The 13,241-nt window shown below is 32.3% G+C and overlaps 1 protein-coding gene across 1 annotated transcript in view; it reads left to right on the plus strand.

Annotated features, from left to right (window-relative positions):
- LRRIQ1 (leucine rich repeats and IQ motif containing 1) overlaps positions 1-13,241 on the plus strand; it is a 123,056-nt gene that overhangs the window by 94,627 nt on the left and 15,188 nt on the right. Inside the window, exons 24-26 of the mRNA XM_068936546.1 lie at positions 3,883-4,015; positions 5,579-5,639; positions 11,101-11,221. Of these exons, the coding sequence (XP_068792647.1) occupies positions 3,883-4,015; positions 5,579-5,639; positions 11,101-11,221 (315 nt within the window). The remainder of the gene's footprint in view (positions 1-3,882; positions 4,016-5,578; positions 5,640-11,100; positions 11,222-13,241) is intronic.

The raw sequence follows: 13,241 nt of genomic DNA on the forward strand, positions 1-13,241 counted from the left end.
GCCACACTATACTACCAGCTGTCTGAAAGTCCTACATATATTCCTAACATATTCGTTGAATACCTATGAGCATGCTAAGAACCACTTTAAATACCATTCTTTTGCCAAAAAACAGTATTTTTGGGATGTAGTGATTGCTATATAGTGCTTAGGTGTATTTAGTAACTTCTGACAAAATAAACTTCTGATAAATGCATTATCCTTTTTGCTGAAGAAGAGAAAAAATTCCTCTAATTTCTCTGATATTCGACTATGTTTCTGCTTTTTTTATTATTATTATTTTCTAGTCTGTTTCCAAATTCTCCAGTTTCTTGCCTGGGTATCAATATGTTTCTACTCATGTTGATCTTGCTTTCTTCTCTACCTGTAGTAGATTGTAGCATAAATAAAGTCATTTCATTAGTTGGATTTTAGGTTTTGAATTTTGGGGTTTTTTTATTAATGTGTATTATAATAGCATTTTATAGATGACACAGGAGAAATTATAAAAATCCTCACAAGGTATTTACAATTTTAATATGAGAGAACTATTTAATAGGGCTTATATGCACACAGATACATGCACATATAGAATGCATATTGCTAGCCAGTAATATATACCAGAATACTGGCAGATAAGAAAAATTTGAATGAATTAATAGCATTGATACAAATTTTATTTCCAAGCTCAGCTGCTTAATTCTTATACTAAGAGCACCATTTCCAGAATACATATTGAGAAAATTAACTCTGGTCACAGATTTTTTATATTAAGGAATGAAAACTTAGACTGCTAAAGAAATTCCAAGCCCTCCTTTCACATTGTAGGTCTTAGTTTTCTTAGTCTCTGACTTTATTTGTGTTGTACTCTGTATGAAGCAAGTTTTGAAGTGAATTAAATCATATTCTAAACTCCAAAATTAACTGTAAAAGGTTGGATGTAGTATAAACTTCTCAACACAGTTCTCTGTTTCAAGAAATATATGTCAAGTTAGAACTTTTATCTTCCTATCAACAAGTAGATTTGAACAACAGCACTGTATTTGGTTGGGTTCCCCAGCAGATCCATACATAAATTGGCAAAGAGATCAGTAGCTAACTGAGATTCAGAACAATTAGAATTGGTGTTCCTGGGCAAAAATGACTGGACTCTGCAAAAATGAAATTCAGAATCTGAAACATTGCTCTGAATGTAGGCAATTGTATAACCATCTTCCTTCTCGTGTATAATAGCTTGTAGTTAAGAACGCTTGCCTTGGCAGTGGAAAACATGGGTTTGAGGTACTCCTTAGCCTGGTGGGATTTGAATCTCCAGCTTCCACAGTCCAAGCTATTTTCTTTGGTGTCTTTCAATCCCCTTTTTAAAGCTGACCTCTACAGCCAAGGGCACAAGATGCATCAGTCTTGAAGAAAAACCTCTGAGGAAACAACTGACTCAATTTAGAAGTTTAGGCAATTCACCAGAAGTAATCCACATATTCTTATCCCTTCTCCTTTAACTAATAACTAATAGAAATAACTTTAATATTTTAAGCTGAGGATGACTTATGCTGCTTCCACATATGCCCGGCAAACAGAGAGTCTGACAGATTGACAGTAATATTTTTAAGTATCCTTAAAGTCCCTTAGCCATGAAATAAACAGGTAAGCAGCTCAGCAAAGGCAGGTTCTTACAAGTCTGCACATTGGATCAGAAAAAGAGTATGTTATTTTCCTGAAATGCTAAGTTCCAAGCACATTTCAGGTACCTAAGAAAATTAGGGTGGGTCTTCTGAATAAATTCTCTTTACTTAGATGCCATCATTCTGTAGGGAAATGGCAGTAAGTGCCTCTAAAAACTTTGTTGAATCTGGCCTCAGTGCACAGCTTGTGTGTGGGTGATTAATGGCAACACCTAAAAACCATTACTGTATTAATGCCAAATGTAAGTATATTCTGATCTTAAAACATTAAAGTGTGCTTGTCATGTAAAAAAAAAAATTGAAAAGTTTGAAAGCTTAGAAGTGATAATCTAATGAGTCTATGATACTTTAAATACTTCTGAGATTAATTTGGTTTTCCATGGGGTTGTGCCTTCTTTGATGTGTTCCTTTTTTCTTTGATATTCCACAAGTTGTCTGGGTTTAACAATTAAAGATTATAGGTCTGATCCATTTCAAAGATGCAGAATGCTTACAACTCTTAAGCACTTCTGTGGAATTTGAGAGTGTTGGTACTTCCACAAAATCAGGTCCAGGTTTTAAAAAACCCAGAGCCCTGATTTAGGAAAACTATCAAGCAAATACATGTTAATGATACTAATATATCATATCCTAAAACACATGATGTTCATAAGTGGAATAAGAAAGGAAAAATGCTGTATTTTAAATATATTATTAATTAATTTTAATACAGTATTTTTTCATAAGAATTAAAAAGAGAAATATTACTATTAAAATGTGAGACTATTAATATGTCCCAAATAAGAAAATAGAATACAATTGTTAAACAAATCAGTGAACAATGCCTGCATATTTGAGAAAAAAAGACACTATTAACAGTGTTATGGAACAAGAATACTGTTTAATATGATTTGAAGAAAGAAAATCATCTGTTTCATTTTGTGTACTTACATATTTATCTTGATCTCTACCATGTTTTCCATAATGCTATGCAGAAGTGCTCTGAATAAAACTGATAGTGTTCTGCAGTGAGAATTCAGTCAGAAATTCAAAAAACAACTGCAATGCATTATTAACAATAACTTCAGAAACATGGCTTACCAAGATAAAAGTAATTTCTTTTTGTTACAATTTTTAACATAGCTTATTGTATATGCAACCTCTTGACCAAACCCACATACTAAAGATGTGAAGTTCTGATATTAGTTTTAAATCCCTACATATATTTCCCTTTTAATGAAGGAAAAGGGTACCAACGTATTAGTTAATACGTAATTGTTACTGATCATTTTAATAGGAAGAAACAGTTCTCCTGGCAACTATGGGTAAGAAAGATGGCACCAGCTTTTCTGTAAATACATGTTCTCCGTATCGGAGAACACAGGGTAAAAAACAGAAGGTCCCTGTATCCAGGACTCTTATGAAGTCATGCAGAATGTTTCTTACTCCTGTTATGTATATCAGCGTCTTCTTCATGTGCACGCCAAAGTGATGATTCCTCTGCAGACTCTTCCAATTTTCTGGCATGCTCTTTCTCATGGTTTAAATCATATCTGATATCACCAAAATGGTCCTCAAAACTGAAGGATCTCCTAGAATGCACAGCTTTTTGACGTAATATCTGTACTCTGTTCTCTATCTTTGTGTCTTTTTTATAGTCCAAAAATATGTACTAATTAGTGAAAAATAATGTATACAATTGCTTTGAAGTCCGATGTCACAAGTTGTCATTGAAGTGTCTTCATAAATTCTATCACTAAAAGACAGATCAGAGAAATAGAAGTGCCATGTGTCCACTCTCAAATATAATGATGATTTTTTTTACCTCATGGACTGGTAAATAGACTTATAAATATAAATTAACGTGTATTTTTTAGGCATAGAGATAGCACAGTAAGCAATGTTCACAGATGCTATAACAGCCATTTATGCTTCATATATATTTGCTGTATGAAAAATTAACAACGTAAATAAAGAAAAAACTTCTTTCTCAATAAAAGTACTCGTATTCAGAAGACAGCTATTTAATCCTAAAAAAGAAAATAAATTATACAATTCAAATTAATTTAAAAGTATTTCTTAAACATATAATAAAAATGAAACAAATCAAGTTATTTAAACTCTCTTAAATTAGATATTTGCCTTTTATATGATGCAATATGCTCAAAGTTTATCCAGAGACTTTCACAAAATTTTCTTTTAAAATAATAATGAAAGACAAGAATATTTTTTTCCTCCCCAGGTAAGACAGAAGAATTTTCTCAGCTGGGTACTGCTTTAGATGAGAAATTACAGCGGAGAAAAGACTTTACATACCAGTGGCTTCATACACAGGTTTGGGATTATGAAGCAGCCACTTCCAGAAATATCAAGTGGTGAGGTCATCTCCTTTAAATTAGATTTTTTTCTATTGTAAATGTATCTCATAAAATGAAACCTAGGTTAATTGTCCTAAAACAAACATGACTTGGTAGCTAGCAGCCAAGACATGACATTTCCAGGTCCCAAACAGAATACCTTTAGAACTGATTTAATCATTATATAGATGCTTCTTCCGCAGTGATAATGAGCTGCTATGCAATGCAGAATTTTTGATAGAATGTGTGCATAGCTTTACACTAGCAAGGCAATGGTTTCGATATTATAAAGAGCATAGAAAAAATATGTCTATTATTCATATATTGTATATTTGGTATATAATATGGTTTTATGTAATTAAATAAACTGTAACATTATCTATCTTATTAGATTTGATTAAGGAATTTTTTTAAAAAGCCAACACTTTTTTTAGATAGATTGTATGTGTTTGTATTTTATCTTCAAAGTATAAACCCTACCCTTACATCTCTATAGGATATTTTAGAAAAATGTTGTAAAAAACCCTCATTCTATAGTAACTTAATTTTGGTTCTTAGACAGATAAAATCTCAATGCAGTTAAATAAAAGGTTAATTTCATCCCCTAAACTATTATGAAGACATAGACAATATATGTTGGTCATAAATGCAATGTAAGCCATTAATATCCTATTGAAGTCATTAGTAGTCACAATGCTAAACACCTGTAATAAAACGGAACGATGTGTCAATAGGCGGTGAATTTAGTGTTAGTATTTAGTGTTAGTATTTTAGATATATTTTTATGAAAATAAAATTAATTTGTAATGAAATGGACTGCATATTGTTATGTTTTGTATGGAAATTCCACATTTCAAAAGTATATCAATAACTGTAGCAAGTATATTGCAGCAAATATTCCTTAGAAAATCTTTATCTGTATCTATCTATATAGTGAAACATTCCAAGGTGTTTTTTTTTTAAGGTGATTGTTTTTAAGGCTTTTAATTTGAATGCAAGAGAACATTTAATGTTTGAAAGTTGTAAAACGTGGCACCTTATAGGAGAATCTTTAAAAAATTTTACCAAACCTTTGCAGATGTGTGTAATGCACTAAAATTTGTATTGACATGTGTTAAGATTGAGATCCCATTTAGGCATGTAGCAAAATTCCCGTTATCGGAACAGCTAATACACTTACCTAACTGGGAACTGTTTTATTCCTATATAAGATAATGTGACAACTGATTTGATAATATCTAATAACTACAAGCCTGAATTACAGTCCCAGTGAGTGAATGGAAGCTCTTTCATCCCTTTTCCGTGATTCAGGACCTATGGCTGGAATTTATGTCAGTATTTATAAATATGCATGTATGTTTGTATCCATTGACATCCACATTTTGAAAATAGTGTTTTATTATTTGAATAAACAATAGTAACTATCCGAATACTTTAAAATATATCTTAACTGCTTATTTTAAACAGTCCTAATTAGCTGCCTTTAAGCAGGAGCATTTCCAGGAAAAGATTCTGTGCAGGTATTTTAGTGAACCCAGTACAGTAGGGTTTATTGAATTTTCCATTCTACATTTTTCACAGCAATCATTTTTTGCCTGAGTTAGATCCTGCAGTATGCAATGGTGGACGAGTACAGCTTGTGGTAAGAATTTGTTTCCCTGTAGAATTTTTCAGAATTCAGCTAAGCCTTGATCGTATTTTCAAATGCGTACCTAATATAAAAACAAGTAGGAGCTTTTTTTGGTTGAATATAATTCTTTAATGTTGTCTCTATTTGGCAATCAAATTGACCACTGATGGAGATCAGAGCAACATGTATGGACAGAAGAACCCATGTTTATATGTAAGGCACTGGATTCAAATCTGGTACTGGTTTTTATTTTTAAGACATCAAACATTACTGGCCGTTATATAAAGCTTCCACTGAACCTTTAAAAAGCCTTTAAGCAAGGTGCTTCAGCAGCAGTTACGTTATTGACTGAAAACTTGTATTTATATCAATCAGACAAGTGTAAATGTTCTTAACCTCTGTAAGAAAGTCACATATCTAAATCATTCTTATATGCCTAATGTGATTTATTTGAAACAGTAAGTTAGGCTTGCAAGTTAACAAAGTTACAGTATTAAAACAGTCTATAAAATTAGACTTATTCCTACATTTTCTTTTTTTATATTTCTTAATCTGTCTTTCTTTACATCTTAAAATACCCTCTTACTCTTTTCACATTTGATTCTTTTCTTTGCAGAGTTTAGAAAAAATCTGTATGTTATGAAATGGGTAATTCTACAGTTTGGTGGGAGGGGGAATAGAAGCCATTTAACAGTCTGAACAGTTGCAAGATGAAGAGGCTCCAAAAGTTCCTTTGATAGTGATCAGTATTGTTATTCCTGTACTCCCACTTATTTCATATATGACTTAACAACAATATTCTTGTTGGTATAATTATGTGCGGGTAAAAACAAATTGTGCAAAAATTTACAAACTATACTAAATTTAGCTTTATGAAGAATTTTAATTATGATAGATCTGTATTTTCGTTTGAATGTATACAGTGGGTTCTTAATACTATTGCAGTTGTTTATTTATTTATATATTCCATGTGTCCATCTCTATTTGCAGAAAAATTAAAGTGCCCCAAAACTGAATTTTGTAGCAGTTGAATAGATAAAATATTTACAGCTTTTGATTGAAGTGGGTGGTGAGTGTAACACACTTCAGCAAATATGTCTGTGTGTGTGTGTGTGTGTGTGTGTATATATATATACACACACTCTCTGTGTATTTATAAAATATGACAACGTTTTTGTTGCCATATTTGTTTATACTGCTTATTATTGAAAAAACTGTAATTGCTAAAATAATAAAAATCACTCTACATACTGATGAGAATATGAAGTCATTGCATTGAATTACAGAGGATCACTTGAGCTAAATGTTTTAAAAGCAAAGAAAATCATGGCTTTACCTCTCCCACTTACCCGCTCTGAAAAAAGGACAAATATTTGTAAATGCTTCAGACTTCAAGTCTGGGCGAAGGACAAGGACAAAGTCTTAGATTTGTAAACAGAATGTAATATGTTGCATAAAACAATTTTGCACAGTAAGATGATCCCCCTCTTAATAGAATTGTATACTTAGTTCTGTACTTTGAGCAATCTTGGTGCTTTCTAACTTCTGCATTCCTTATCTTCACCACCTATGCAATAGGTATAAAAATGGGTGATCTCTTTATAAAACACTTATAAAATTCACTGCTGAAAAAACACTATTAATAGAGGTTACTGTTCTTATTTTCTTGAAGTCAGATTTTGTCTAAGATTTTTCGTTGGAGTTTGGTGTGTGACCAATTCTTAGGTTCCTTTTAAAATTCGGTATCTGAAATCATGAACTAGGCTACTGTCTGTATAGGTTTTGATGCAGCAGCATGAGTAGTTATTTGTTGGGTAGAGTCTAAAACAGTAATTGTTATAATTTGAACAAATCATAATGTAATAATATCTAAAAATACACATTATGTAATTATCAGTAAGCATATGTGCATAGGTAGATTGTAACTGATATACAGTAAGCAGTTTTGTCCACAAAATACTGCTGCAATCCCACAGCAGTTTAATGTGGTGTGCCCACATAACTAGCAATGTTGCAGGATTGTCAGAGATTGTGCCACATAATCACATAGCTGTTCCGCATGAATCTAATAGAGAGAAAAATGCAATAGAAGATCAGAAAATAGAAGAGGGAACAATATATATCTCTAATTTGGAAAACAATATTGTATAGGCAATGAAACAATGATGTGTTTTGTACGCGTAGGTGACTGGAGAATTGCATTTTAAAAAATTAGATATGCTTTCTTAGATTTTGACTGCTGAAATGTGAACATATGCCTAATGCTTTTGCAAAGTAAGTCAGCTAAAAGCTATAAAATCATGACAAAAATTAAGTTAACATTTAGCAACAATCGGTATCAAAAAGTAGGAAAACCTCTGGCAATCGGAAAGAGGAAAATATGCATTCAGAAAAAAATAGAACAGGAAAACATTTCTGGGCAGTTTTAGCAAAAATACTTTATTCATTATTATATACTCATTTGTAGAGTTTCCTGGTGCATAATAAAATCCCCTAGTTTGTACAGGTTGTATATTTATTTCCCTATCTTCATTTGAAGGTGAGTTTCCAAAAACCTGTATTCTGATAGTTCTAGATTAATATAGTTTTCTAACTTATGTTTGTGCACATTCCAAGAATTGAAGACTTTCTTTTTAACAGATCTGTGATGGTATTTCAATGGTTGCATATTAACAATAAAGTCTCAGCCCTTCTGGTTGGGGAATGAACCCTATTTAGGAACCTGCAGTAAGTCCAAGACTTTATTTTGTCAATCTTGATAACATTGCTTAATGCTACTACATAAGTGCTTAGAAAAGCACTCTAACTTACAGTTTAAGCTGAACACTTTAAATTAAATATAATTTTGCTGAATGATACGTAGAATTAATTTCCCCATTCATCTATGTGAAATACTTGCTTTAAGATACGTAAGTAAATAACCACTTCATTATTGATCAGTGTCTCCAAATCATTAAGATATAGTTTGAATTTGAGAACACTTTTTACCTTGAGAAGGTTACAAAATAACTTGGTAAGTCAACATAGGAATAGACAAATACTCAGATTCAGAGTGGTATTTGAGGCAAATATTCCTCCTGACTGACATTAATTTCCAGTTAATTGGGAAAAAAAGTTTGTAGTGGTAAAGGTAAGGGCAAAATATCCAAAGAGTTAAATATAGACATCACTACATACTGCACTATGTAAAGAAGTGTACCAGCATCTTAAACTGCTTCCAGTGTTTTTGGCTCTAGTCTCAAAGGGAAAGTTTTAATTTACTTCAGAGGACTTTCAGTCAGTTTCTTTATAAACTTGAAATTAAATTTGCTCCAGTAGTTAATACAGCTTTTACTATTACTTTGACTTTAATTGAGTGAAAATGCTTATCTTTGTTTGAGTGAATATAGCAAATATTTTTAAGTCAGAGAACTGGACAGCCCTGCTGAAACCTAGCACATAAGACAGTATAATTTTGTCTGCAAGATGATGAAGCTTCAGAATCTGTGATGGTAGGGATTGGATAATAATTCCATAGAAAAGATAGTTGTGTAGAATACTGTAGCCTTCTGGGTCTTGGGAAATTGGGACATTAGCAAATTTTTTGCTCTGTTGGGACAATTTGGATGGAAATGTAAATGATTTGATCAGTTCCCTTGTTCTGAATTTCTCTGAGCATCACTATGATTGCATTATTTCTACTAGAGAAAGACTATAAACTTTATATTTAAAGATTTTGAACAAGCTTAAATGGACTGTCAGTAAGAAGGCGGAAAATAAATAGACCTGGTGGAAAAAATTGTCACTCCTTTCAGATTTTCTTAATACTGCCTTGGAAGAGAAAATAGATTATTACAGTTAACAGCAATAATACAGCCTGCAATCTGTGCAAAACAAAACTTAATATTCATGGTCATTAAGCATATAAAAAGCAGGCTTCAGGAAACAAGGAATAAACTTTCTGTGCTGACACAAATGGTACACAACCACTAAGGAAGAGCATAAGCAAAACTGTCTTTGGAGTTGGTGGTTTGAAAATGACACTAAATTTTTAATGAATTTTACATTAAACAGTCACTGAATAAGGACAAAGAAATGAAACAGGTCTCCATTTCATCCGAGTCCTCTAAGTTAAATTGGACTACAAAGCAATCTTCCTGCCTGTCTGCAGTGGTGCATTGCTTCTCCTGGTACAGTGAGCCAGTATGAACAGGAAGTCTGGAGATCGTCTCCTCCAGAATAGCCCACAACTTTGTAGTAATGGCGTTTTCCTGAGAAAAGGGAGAAGCAGGCTTCAACCCCCTGAGGAAGGAGTTGAGACCCAGGCTCTCAATTCCTGATTGAGCAGGCTAGTTGCTAGGATATTAAGTACAATTTTGCTGACATTACCACCAGCATTGCTTGTTCTTTCTTTTTTCTTTTTTTTCCCTTCTTTTTGTAAAAAGTGAACTCAGTTAGATGCCTAGGTTTTGAAAGGAATTTGGGGCTTTTCATCCCAAGCAGAGGGAAGACTTGATCTACATCCTGGACTCTGCTTCTGAGGTTCCAGGGACTAGAAAATTTAAATATACTCCTAAGTTCAGTACTTCCAGCTGACTAGCTCTATGCTGGGGATTTTGTAGATGGCTCTTCTGCAATGTCTTCTTTTTCCCCATGTTTGTGACTGGCCCTCAGTATCTGATCAACAATATTGTTAGGTAGCTGCTTTTGTTGTTGAATAGCTTTTCTTTTCAAGGTAAGGGAGCTCTTGTTGAACCAATATGAAGTAATTTCTACAAAAGTAGCAATCTACCATTTGCAGTGTGTGGTATCTTCCAGGTCAGTATTTCTAACTTTTACCCTACACTTTCACAAAATCAGGACACGTTACTGAAATGAAAGATGATTTTCACTTCTGTTTTGCCATATTTAGGCTCAGGTAACATGCCTAATGCCAAAATATACCACCACTGCATGTTAGAAGTTTATAATTAATATAATACTCTTACCTAAAGTATAATTTAAATGTTTTCTGATGGATATGGTTAAGTAGTGAACAACAAAAAGATTGAATTACTTACTGGATCCTTGACTGATTGAACTGATACGTGTCCTGGATAAAACATAAATATTGCAGAAAATAATCCAATATGACATCTCTGGCATTCAACTATAGCTTAAATTATAGACTGGTCAGTAAATGATCTTAAGCTGTTTAAGGTTTCATCAGCTATCTGCAAGACTGATTTTCTTCAAAATTACTGTACTAAAATGTTTTCTTTTGTTGTTGCATTGACTCAGATCACAAACCACAATTTTAAAATCGGCTCTTATTTACAAAAATGCTTTGACATAGTGCATTTGTTCAGCCTAAGCAACAATAAAGGATTGTGGTATCATTTTGAAGAAGGTTGTTTGACAGACCCTGTTTGTTTATTTGGGGTAATTTGAGCTGCATTCAGAAAATGTTATATTTTGTTTCATGATTGTGTACATTCTCTCCCACTGCTCCCAGGCAAGTCCTGTAAGCAGAGAAGACACGGATTTAGACCTTGTTTCCATGAGCAGTGGAAGTGCTTTGACTCAGAACAGAGAAAAAAATAATCAGCCACACAGACATTCAGCAAGATCATCAAGTAAGTTGTGGGGTTTTTCAATATCAGTTTTAAAGATCACTAAAATGCTTTGGTGGAACTGAGTGTGCTTGGAATCCCTAATAACACATGCTATTTCTCTTTCCGTTTCTTTCTTACCTAAAATCTTTCCATACATTTTCTATCGTTCTGTTTAAAAACTGAATCATTAATATCTTTAGAATTTTCTCTTGTAATTTTAGTCCACAGGAGGTCCCCTGTGATGTATATTAAATCTTCTGATGGTTAATTTTTTACAAGATTTTTATTTTTCCCCTCTCTTAATTATAAAATAGAGTATTTTACTCCAGAAGCTTTTTTTTAATGTTCTCCCTCCACATTTTAACAAAATGGGTTTGTAAAATACGTCTTTTGTTAACTGAATACTAGAACACATATCCTAATCAAGCCGCAGATTTCAATCATATTGATTACCAAGTATGATGTAGTACATTCTTACTATTGAATTTAACTTACTATAGCTTAGTGGCAGAGAATCTTTTTAAAGCCTTACATTGTTACCACTCTTTAATATCGTATAAATTAACAAAAGAATCTGTATATGAAATAATTAAAAAATAATATTTGAAGCTCATAAAAAGGTAGTATTTTAAGTTTCGTGTTTTATTTTGCGTAATGTTACTGAGGAAAATCTTAATGTATATGTAGTATTACATACTATATTTTACATGTCATTTTTATACAAGATGAATTTTGCAAATAAATAAAGCTTCAAAATCCAAAGATGTAAATTATAGAAAATATAAGCACTATTAAATAACAGGCAAAATTATTGAAATTCCTAAAGCTGTATAAGCAGTGAATTTTCTTGAAATGCTTTATGTCAAAATAGAAAAGCAGCTATTTCACTAATAGTATGTAATTGCTAGGTTTGCTTATTTTGATTAGGATTATATATGTACTGACTTTTCAATTTTAATGAAAATTGAGTTAAAATTTAAGTATGTATAAAATACATAAAAATACTTTTCTCTATCTTTATGATGTATTTTTAAAAGGATTTTTGAATAAAGATTTATTTACATTATTTTAGTTCACCACAGTAAAAGTGAGTACAATGTTGTTAGTGCTTATTCACTTAATTTATGTTCCTAAAATTAAGCTAGATAAATTTTAGAGTCCTGGTCTAAACTAGGTGCCTCCATGGAGAGAGAATATGATTCTTTCTATCTGCCTGCCATCTTAGAACGGAATGAATTGTGTCCTGAATGTTCCTGTTTCTCTCCATTGGCTACTGATGAAGCCCTACCATTTAAATTAAGTGAGGTTGCTAATTATTAAGTTCCTGAATTTAGATGAGGCAAGTCTAAGCTACTAATGTCAATGGCAAAATTGTCATTATATTCATATATTCAGAATAGGATGTATGCATAAATCTTGCATAATTAAGTTAAGTAGTATACGCTATATTAATATCAACATACCATTATGGTCTGTATTGTAACCTATTCTATGCTGCCATTCAGAAAAAGAAATCAGAATAAGCTCTTTCTCTGAAGATAGCCATGTAAGACTTGCCTAATTAGGAGCTTGGGTATGGTAAAGAAAACAAGTGCCATTGTATTATATCTTTATAAAGAAGAGAATAGGAAAGGACCAGGAAAGAACTATCACCGGGAAGAGCCATGTGTGAGAGACAGAGAGAGTTTACTGTGTCTGGTCATATATGTGTGTCATAGCAAAATATATATCTGCTATACCATGTATATGCACTCATTCTCTTTTCTGTGGTGCAGGAAAAAAAGGCTCAGAGTGTTGTCTCCTGTCTTCCTATATATGTTTCTACATGTGCATCTATAAAAATTTCTTTGTCATTGATTTTAGAATATTAAACAGTTGTGATACACTAAATTATCATGCATATTATATATAAAACTAGACCTTACCATTATCTTGTTAGAATATATATGCAGTATATAGACATGTTTATCATATTAGGTCAGTTTGCCAAATACTATTGTTTTTCAATAATTTACAGTAAATTAACTCCGTGATGTCCCCA

This window comes from Struthio camelus, chromosome 1, assembly GCF_040807025.1.
Source record: "Struthio camelus isolate bStrCam1 chromosome 1, bStrCam1.hap1, whole genome shotgun sequence".
Taxonomy (NCBI): Eukaryota; Metazoa; Chordata; class Aves; order Struthioniformes; family Struthionidae; genus Struthio; species Struthio camelus.